General features: G+C 44.7%; 3 protein-coding genes across 3 annotated transcripts; 1 reads left to right on the top strand and 2 right to left on the bottom strand.

Moving 5' to 3' along the window:
- Positions 1 to 493: 493 nt before the first annotated feature.
- LOC129617684 (uncharacterized) lies at positions 494 to 3,683 on the bottom strand. Its single transcript, XM_055532798.1, has 11 exons — positions 3,525 to 3,683; positions 3,222 to 3,332; positions 2,575 to 3,142; positions 1,922 to 2,046; positions 1,689 to 1,871; positions 1,528 to 1,589; positions 1,151 to 1,348; positions 1,007 to 1,082; positions 858 to 962; positions 620 to 810; positions 494 to 551 (listed from the first exon to the last, which is right to left on the bottom strand). The coding sequence occupies exons 1-11, from the start codon at positions 3,681 to 3,683 to the stop codon at positions 494 to 496; spliced, it is 1,836 nt and encodes a 611-aa protein (XP_055388773.1).
- A 525-nt stretch (positions 3,684 to 4,208) lies between these two features.
- LOC129617683 (40S ribosomal protein S2-like) lies at positions 4,209 to 5,288 on the bottom strand. The gene is made up of 3 exons (XM_055532797.1): positions 5,282 to 5,288; positions 4,769 to 5,213; positions 4,209 to 4,575 (listed from the first exon to the last, which is right to left on the bottom strand). The coding sequence occupies exons 1-3, from the start codon at positions 5,286 to 5,288 to the stop codon at positions 4,209 to 4,211; spliced, it is 819 nt and encodes a 272-aa protein (XP_055388772.1).
- A 704-nt stretch (positions 5,289 to 5,992) lies between these two features.
- Positions 5,993 to 7,356, top strand: LOC129617682 (uncharacterized). The gene is made up of 4 exons (XM_055532796.1): positions 5,993 to 6,140; positions 6,278 to 6,436; positions 6,588 to 6,822; positions 7,320 to 7,356. The coding sequence occupies exons 1-4, from the start codon at positions 5,993 to 5,995 to the stop codon at positions 7,354 to 7,356; spliced, it is 579 nt and encodes a 192-aa protein (XP_055388771.1).
- Positions 7,357 to 9,996: the final 2,640 nt, after the last annotated feature.

Here is a 9,996-nt window from a genome sequence, read left to right as displayed (position 1 = left end):
GCTTGAAAACCTGACTTCCTTGATGAAGCGCTGCAGCGGCTCGCGACTCGTCGATAGGTCGAGGTCTGTCACCTTAGCGCAGTTCATGGCTATCAGAAGAAAAGGCCCACAAAGTGACAGAGAAAGCAACAAGGAAACACCCGCAAAGGCAGGATGCACAGATGCAGAAAATTTGCTACAACGATTACCTGCAACCAGGCGATCCAGACCGCCTGATTCTGATGACTTGAGAACATAAGAGATGAACGAACACTGGGCTGACGTCCAATCTCCTTCTATGACGTTTTGGTGAAGGGAGGCGGGAACTCTAGGACCTTGGAACATTTCAACGAGCAGATCTTGACACACTTCGTACACAGGAGTGCTTGACTTGAAGCGAGGCATCACTATGGGAACGCAACAAACGAATGATTATTCATCATCCCAATGATTTTCAAGCTTACCGTCGCCCATGAACCGACAAAGAAGCGGAGAGAGATGCGGCTCGAGAACATCAAAGCTTCCGATCGACCACAACCGATACAGAGACTGTGCCATCAACAACAGTTTCCCTGAGAGCGAAAATTTGTTTCAAAGATGAAATAGAATGGTGTCACCTTGTCTCATAAAAATTTCATACGCGCTTTGGTGCGTTTGTGGCCATAGTTGAGCAGCTTGCCGAAGATGATCCACCAGCCGTGCCGCTTCTTCAAGCGCCGCATCTCCACTCAGAAGCCATTTCATGCCTCCTTGATCGATATCGACATTTTTGGAAGGAGTTGCTGTAGGCAAACTTCCTGGTGGTGCTGGTGAAGCGCCACTCGGATCGGCCTGGAGGACACACGAATCTGTTGCGGAGTTCCACGCGACCTGCTCACTTTCTTCTTTTTCTTTTTACTTGACTTGCTGGTGGCCTCCGGTGTCGCTGTAGAGTGACTATCAGAATGCTGGATTTCTGGATTATTAGGCCGCTTGACGGTTGTCTGAAATTTGATTGATGAGAAGGCTGCATACCAATAAGACTTACTGAAGCATCATCTTCTGGATGATCATACTGCTTCAGAAGAATCGAAATGATGTTATGGACTGCCCTCCGATAATATCTGAAACCACGGATGGAGTAATAGAAGCCAGATGATAAGGAATACAAACTGCGCTAGATGACAATTACCGGTGCGCGTAGACTTTGTTTCTCATTCTTAAAGTTCTCAAGTAACTGCGAAATCCACCACGTCTCTGGCAATACCAGTGGAAGTCGAACAGGTCGTGATGCATATCGCCGAATTGGGACACAACTGTGTAGAACTGATTTAACGAAAGTCCCAATTTCCCTTGACGTCTCCATGATTCTCCGCAACGCAGTTCATATCTGAAACACAGGAACGTATTAAGTGCATCATCTACACGAATTGAGAAGCATGCACACCGCATGCAGCCAGACTGGGATTCTTCGAAACAAAGAAGCTTCGCCAGACGAAATTACGTGCCAAAGTTCGCGTCTACCCTAAATGGGTCTCTACTCATCCGGAGGCAACTTGAGAGACTCACGATAAAGATTGCATTTCTGTAAGATTATCTTCATGAGAAAAATACAATGCCATCTGAGTCGCCTGATCAATAAAGCAAATTAAGCATCAGAAGAAAATAATAACTTCTGCCCATGAGTGTATGGAGACCTTCCATGGTCAACGATTGCTGATGAATCTCACCTTCTTCGTGTCATCGATTGCTAGCAAATATTTGACGGAAAGTGTATTCAAGAACCGATCAGCTAAATCCATTTCGCGAGCATCACAGATTGCCCCAGCTGCAGCTTCAAAATTTCCCGAGTGTTTCAAAATACGCGCTTTGAGTTGATGCAACTCAGCAAATGCCGGTGTGGACGCAATGGCCTTCAATCGAATAAGGAAGTTCAGAGATCATCAGGAAGCGAACGGCTTACATTTTCGACTGTTTCTAACGCCTGCTTATATTGTCCAGTTAAATCAAAAAACGAGCTTAGCGCAGACAAGCAGATTGTCTGATGTGCAACGCGTGATGCAATACAAGCCGTCTGGGTTTCTTCATCTGAAACAAGGAAGCGTTAACCATTGAACAGCCCGTTGAACACCAAGCACAAATGGACCCCGTTGATCTGCAAGTCTCACTGGATTTTACTTACCGAGACATTTTTGACAGAATTGATTCGAAGATGAAACTTCAGAGGGAGCAGGGGGAGGAGAACCAAGAGGAGGGGAAGAAGAATTAGACGAAAGAGCTTGGGAGTACGATTCTAACAGCTTTTGAATGAAGGGGGCCTGGATAGAAAAAGAGGCCTTCAAAATCCTTCTATCAACTTTGCAGAACCGCTTCCACCTATGGCTTACCTTTGCAGGAGATTTGCAGAGGGTTTGAACCGCATTCATAAAGAACGGGGCACCCTTCAAGAGCTTTGGTCTTAGTAAGCGATCCAAATAGAAGAGGAAACGCCCTTCATCCGAAACAAAATCAAGCAACAGTCGCAAAGCTGAATCGTTGGCATTTTTCTGATCTTTGACGAAAACGTCTGCAAAGCAAGTAAGTTGTAACAAACAATCACACTCTTCCTCGTCTCACCAGATAAAAACCATTCAGATAGCCTCTTCTGCTCCTCCTCGGATAAGGGCCGAAGCAGATAATACATCGCACTGTCCGGGGTTCTGGTTTCGAAGTCACGGGGCGTTCCACGGAAAATGACATGACGGGGCTGCGCAAGCCATCCATTTGCAAGGCTTCCGTGCAGTTCCGGCGCTCCTAAAGCGTAGAGACTGAACGCAAGGAACTTGGAGTCGTCCAAGTTGCCGTTGAGGTCCGACGTTCGCTCGCAAGGAGCTGACGCATTTTGTCTCATCGCTAGAGGAGATTTGGGGAAGACGACGTGATTGCGAAAGAGAGGATGGGAAGCCAAGGCGCAAAGCAGATACGTTCTGTTTGCGCGCTGATAACGAAATAGCTCAAGGAATGTCCGATGAGCGTCATCCAGCCTGTTTGTGTAGATCTGCAGACGGCCTAACGTTTCTAGACGTGCAGCTTTGTCAGGAACGCTAGAAAGAAGACACACCGATTGAAGCAATCCAATCAAAACAGAAGTCTCACTTGGGGCATTCCTGGAGTGATTTGATGGCTTCTTCGTATTGGCCTCCCTCTTCAAGGAGCATTGTTTCATAGAGCAAAAGCTAAAATCATAAATTGAATCACGATGCGTGACAATCGAGAACGTTTACCTCCCCCGTTTCCCAGATTTCTTCCCTTGTCTGTCCTCCACTCTCAGAAAATCGTTGAAAATGATCAATAGTTGTCCTTAACAGCCTGTGAGCTAGTTGATAGTTACCACACTGAAGACAAGATGGAACGAGTAACTTGAATCTGGGATAATTCTCCTCCTACTAAGTGCTGGGCGAATGCATAGGACGTCCAGTGAGCTTTGACCCCCGCCCGACTGAAAAAAAGATTTTTTCTCATTTCTAGAAATCCGCTCTGAGAGAAACAAAGAAATCAATAATAAAAAGAAATAAACGAGAACATACAACGTTGCCTTCATGAACCTGAAGATTCGTTAAATCTCGAGCGAGTACAAGATTTTCAGGATCTAATCGAACTGCTTGTTTGAAACATTGCATAGCTTCGTTACAATCCCGTTTGTTACGATGGAGCAATCCAAGAACATGCCAACAAGTCGAACTCATTACATTGAGTCTCAATCCCTGCAGAAGGAGGCTTTCAATCGAAACGCAAATCATATCTCACCTTTTTCGCACACTCGAGAGCAGTCTCTTGTTTTTCTGGAATGTACCAACTAATGAGTCCTTTCATTGATAGAATTTCACCGTGATTCGGATGCTTTTTCAACAACGTTTCTGCGATTTTTAACGCCTTTTTGTATCGCTTTTCTTCATATAATTTCTGATGAGCAAAAATATCCTCTATTTTCCAGCCTCCTCACGTACCACTAGGTTCCTGAAGTATGCAATATCGCGCCCCGGGAGGTCTTGAGCAGCACCGCCGGAGTTCTGGCTAGGGGGTGCCATTGTCAACACTCCCACAGAGCAATCCCGGACTTTTCAAGAAATAGAGACTTCGCTGCTAATTCCAGCAAAAGGTCTACTCGGAAAAGAACCCTGATCCTTTTAGTAGCAGATGGAGCGAGTGACTCAGTTCAATGGTCGTTTTGGAAAAAACACTGTGCGAGAAAACGGTGCTGTTTGTTGAAATCAAGCAACAACAACCTTCTCTTTCTTGCCGACTGTTGGCTGTTTCAAGAGGTCCGAGAACTTCTGGTATGGCGAGGGTTCGAACTCGGTTTTGGCCCAAAGGTCTGGCGTCAAATAGCCGTAAGTCTTGGACAACGCATCGAAGAGAGCCTTCATGAAATTGCCCTTTGTCTTTGAACAACCGCACGTTGAAGAAAACGCATCCTTGATACCAGCGAACGCCATCATCTTCTTGGTCGTGGGAGCCCCGACAATTTGAGAACCGCGAGGAGCCGGAACGATACGAACACGAACCGAACCGCACTTGCCGGAAACCTTCATTGGGACTGTGTGGGGTTCGCCGATCTTATTGCCCCAGTAGCCTCGTCTGTAAACATAGAAAACATGATAAAATATTCGTACTGAAGCGTTTCATAAAGAGAGCAGCTTGATTCACAACCACAATCATTCGGTCAGACAAAGAGCGGAAACTCTAGATGTTTATCAGTCAATCGAGACATCAGAAGGGGAATCTTGTTGTCATCATGTAGATATCACAGATGATTATCACATTGACTCACCTGACTGGAATGAGGGACAATTTTGCGCTAATGATCGCTCCTCGAATTGCCGTCGCCACTTCTTTAGCGCATTTCACGCCAAGACCGATGTGACCGTTGCCATCGCCCACAGTGACGAACGCTTTGAAACGCGTTCTTTGACCTGCGCGAGTTTGCTTCTGGACTGGCATAATCTTCATAACGTCGTCCTTCAATCCGCTTCCCTCGCCCTTTCCCTCATAAAAGAAGTCGACAATTTGATACTCCTTGATTGGGAGGGAATGGACGTAGATCTGCTCCAAGGAACTGATCGACCCCCCCTTGACCAGACGACCAAGTTTGGACACGGGTACCCAACTGCTCAAATCATCCACAGGAGCGCGACGCGCTGCACCTGGTCTTCTTCCTCTTCCACGCTCACGGTCGCCTGGACGTCCACCGAATCCTCGTTTAAATCCGCCTCGGTCTGAATAAAACGTTCCAATACAGACAAACACGCAATAGATCCAAGTTCCCCACGACGTCAATCCTCACCTGCCATGATGCTCTAGGGCGATGTAATAGAACGACCAGGAGCAGGTCGTATCTAGCTCGTAGGCTTCGAAAGAAGAGGCTAGCTGTCCTTATCCTATGGATTCTCTGTCATTGCCTACTGTCCCAAATGGGACATGAGGCCAAACAGAGATGCATTGGGATGGTAAAACTGTGACTTGAGCATCAAAGACGACGAAAAATCCGCGCGTCTTTTTTAAATCACGGCATCACAAAGCAAAGAAGCTACAGATAACGTGAGGCGCACTCAGGAGGGAACTGTGAAGTTTTTTGGTAGTTTTCGTTCCGTAGAGATTTTACACGAACTGTGTGCTTTCTTTGTGAAATTGTAGAGCGAAACTCAACGCAACCCAAAGTTGTGAGAATTCAGCAAATCTGAGATCAATTCCCAAATATCAGGTCCGCTGGCACCCCAAACAGGAAGGAATTGATCATCCCTGCCAACCGCTTCCACAGCCTGTCAAGTTTATTGGACTTGACTTGAAAACCACCAAGTTCTTCGCCCCTAGAATAATTTTCACCAGGATTGCCAGTGAGCCTGGTGTGCACTAGTCATAGCTTACGGTGTGCGTTCTTTTCTTGTTTGCCTTACCTCTTATTAGCAGCTCACCTGTTCAATTTTTCACAGGCCCTCTCGTCATCACTTGCTATCAAATACTTCTAGAGTTTTTTTGAAATCAATCTTCAAACAAAATGGGTTTGGCTATGGGAAGACTGTTCTCCAAACTCTTTGGCAAGAAGGAGATGCGTATTTTGATGGTCGGTCTTGATGCTGCTGGGAAAACAACAATTCTCTATAAACTGAAACTCGGCGAAGTTGTCACAACCATTCCAACGATTGGTAAGCAATGAGAGGAGAAATAAATAAAATAAAAGAATTCAATGAGGGAGAAGACATAGTTCCGATATGTTGTCACTGCACGCGTGAATGGCATCGCTGCACTACAAACTTGCGACCGCCACTGGTTTTTATTTCAGGATTTAATGTTGAAACTGTGGAGTACAAAAATATTTCCTTCACTGTTTGGGATATTGGTGGCCAGGATAAAATTCGACCTCTCTGGAGACATTATTTCTCCAATACTCAAGGACTGATTTTTGTTGTCGATTCGAATGATCGAGATCGTATTGAAGCAGGTAATTAATAAATGATCTGTTTTATATTTATATTAGTTGAACATCTAATCAGTTTGATATTAATTACTGACGTCCCAAATATGAATCAGATATTAATTACTGACGTCCCAAATATGAATCAGAATTTATTCCACAACGTTTTTTCTTTCAGCTCGCGAGGAACTTCACAGAATGTTGCAAGAGGATGAACTTCGCGACGCGGTTCTTCTTGTTTTCGCAAACAAACAAGATTTACCAAACGCAATGACTGCCGCCGAAGTGACTGATAAACTGCATCTCCATGTAATTAAAAATCGAAACTGGTTCATCCAGTCCACGTGCGCTACTACTGGAGATGGGCTCTATGAAGGCCTCGACTGGTTGAGTCGCATTCTTGCGAAGCACAAGTGAGTCCAAGATGCTAGATTTGGTTCACTTACATTCCTCATTTCTCGTTTTCATTTCTCGTTTTCATTTCATTCTTTGTTCTAACAGCTAACCGGGTCACGCTTCCTCCCTCTTCTGGCCCCCCGCCGACGAACTCGGGTGGTTTGTTCGACGCTTTGTATTCACTGTGATTGAAGCTTTTGTTGATTTCATATAGTTGCCAATAGACTCTTTATCCACGCCAGAGCCCGTTCTTAATTGGTTTATGGTGGCCGCGTTACGAGATTAAAACATGCCCACTACATGCGAGTCATTGTGTCGTCCCCACATGCTTAAATGAACATTGAACGTGTAAACGTGTTTGAAGTAGTTACGGATATCACGACACGGACAAAAACGCCAGCTTCCAATTTCCAACGATGTGACTCTTTAAACAGTCTTGAGAGTTCGCTATATTTGCAAATTCTGGAAAAGGGAAACAATTGTGTTTCATAAATATTTGAAATGTATTGAACAGATCGAATCCAAGCTTGAGATGTTCATACGATGGATGAAGCGTGCAGTCTTCAGATACATTGATCTCGGCGAACACAACCTGAAACGAAACTTTTTTCAATAAACGGGATAATTGGTGAGAGATGCAATGATGGAGCAAAACTACCAATAATCTAGAAGATAATTATGATAGCGAAATGGGCGCGCTATCGACTCACCTGAAGTGACGGTGTCGAAGAATCACAAAATTTGGCCGAGCAGTCTGAGTTTAATTGGTGTTGAACAAACCAAACTGGGACGTCTGTTGATAAAACGTGAAGAACAGTTGGAGAAAGAACTTCATCCCTCTCGCTCGTTGAACTGCAAGTCATTCCGAAGTTTCTCCCAAGAGGCGACGGAAGAAGAACAAAACGATATTTCTTGGATTGTTGAACCAGGTTGAACAATTCTCGGGCAAACAAACCTTCAGGGGGTGTATCTTGAAAAAATGTCAAATTGAGGGGGAGGACGCTTCCTTTGGAACAGAATGAGAAGCGATGCGAAATTTCCACAACGATACAACGAGATTTTCTGATTGCTGAACGCCATCCTGACGATGAGTGATCTCAGCATCTAGAACAACGGGATTGGAACCATTAGTCCCATTGACTGATCCGACGACACAGCCACACGCCGAACAACGTAGGAAGTCATTTTTTTGGAGCATCAAGAGGGAAACAGCGGAAGAGCAATTCGTACTCGTCTCGAGAGAATCTAGATTCAGATGATTTTCATGGATCACAACACTCTCGTCCGCCAAAAAAATCCTACAAATTGAACGAAGACGTCATCGTACAAAATACAAATTTATAGATCAAACATTTGATATTTCTGCTCACCATGACGGCTGACACGTTGGCATTGATATTGTTGGAGGACTACATTCACTGCAAACCTGAACGATTAGCTGCTGTGAACATCATGTAGGAGATTGTTGTTCACCATTGCCTCTTGCAGATCTTCAAAAAACATAGAGGGCAATTGAAAAGCCGTTGGACACATGATGGGCTTCGAAATTTTTGAATTACAATTCCTAAGAGTGGAAAATTGGATTAAACCCGGAATGCAACGATGATCACCTGCAATTGAGCGTCAAGATTTGTGATTCCTCGATAAACCTCTCTTCTTCGGATAAAGAATTTCTACAGCTTGGAAAATTCGAACGTAATGGCTCTTCTAAACTGAAAGCCACGCGAAGAACTTCCACGCTACATGAATTGATGGATGTTATGTGGAGGTTATCTGTTGGCTTCATCTGAGCTGGTAATTGAATCCAACAGTCATGAAAACGCTCTGAAAACAGAATAAAAGAAACAAACTAAATCTCAGAATCATTGATTCCTAATTGTGAACACTCTTCCGACCAGTCGTCTGTCCATCACTCGTGTTCCCCTCATCACCCTTGATCCAATAGCCATCACTACTTCGGTTGACGATACTCCATTTCCTCTCTATTTCTTCGCCATTGTGTTGACTGACTCTAAAGTATCCAGAAACTTTTCTTCTAGAAGGGTGGAGAAGTAATGTTCCATAGACGTCCATGGCTAAACCTGGAACCAGGTCCAGTTCTACGAGCCATGAAACTGTGAAAGTTTCACATGAAGGTTGAGGACAACGGTGCCCTCATGATGCCCATACAATTTCCATAAATGAGGTAATGCGGGCGGTTAACCAAATCGGTGTTTGGTAAAATGGTTTCCAGCATGGCATCCATTTGTTGGAACCAACTTGTGTGGTCCTTCTTCTGATGATGAAGGACTGTCTCCCCTCATTGCGAAATATGTCTTATACCCTCATTGCTCTATTACTTGCAGGTCCCGTTTCATGTGCACCGAATACATTTGAAGCTCTGGGATGCATTTGGGGTAAATCACGAAGTTGAGGTTGTTCATGGTGTTGGGTGTCTTCAGGAGGCAAATGCAAATATGCACCAACGAATCTCGCGCAATTGGAGGCTTGCAGTATGCGACGCTCAGAAGCAACGGTTTTAATGCATTTTTGCATCAGGTCTCGCTGGAAAACTTGAAGGAATGCATACGGACAATCTGTGGAAGTGTGAAACTCTTGCGACTGAAGAAGCATGCGTCAAGGTTGTAACAGATGATGGCAAAAGATGCCGTTGGATTCCTTTTCCCAATCCGTCACCGTATGCGCCGGGATCTTGCCTTCCTCATAAATTGAGCGGGGACCCTCCGTACCCAGCTGGTTAGTTGTCTCGCGTTCAGACGGATAGTTATTGTGGAAGCTTGATCTTCTTTGTTTATAGTGAAACAAGGAATGAATCTCATGAAAAATTTTCTCATCAATTTAAATGTAACACTCGAAGAGATTCCAACTACAAAAACTCAAAGTGATTGCCAACAGCATTCTTATGATGAAGCGAAATGTGTCAATGAAACTGATCATCTCGGGCAAGAGTGCGGTTGGTGTTCTGGTTTCAACAGCGAGAGACTTTTCTTCGGGCTCAACCCTCCTGTGTCTGGTGTTTGCGTCCAGAAGAAGTGGATCAAATGGGGTGTTTGCGACATGCTAAAAGGCGACGACGAAGACCAACAAACATGTGACTATGTCAAAGCTCAATCTAACCCGTCGACACCATCACCAACCACTGAGTCAGTATCATCTTTAGCATCTCCAGAAACACGCCTATCGCCTGATTT

The sequence above is a fragment of the Condylostylus longicornis genome, unplaced genomic scaffold, assembly GCF_029603195.1.
Source record: "Condylostylus longicornis isolate FDR11 unplaced genomic scaffold, ASM2960319v2 ptg000597l, whole genome shotgun sequence".
Classification (NCBI taxonomy): domain Eukaryota; kingdom Metazoa; phylum Arthropoda; class Insecta; order Diptera; family Dolichopodidae; genus Condylostylus; species Condylostylus longicornis.
This window is presented reverse-complemented; position numbering and strand designations above follow the sequence as displayed.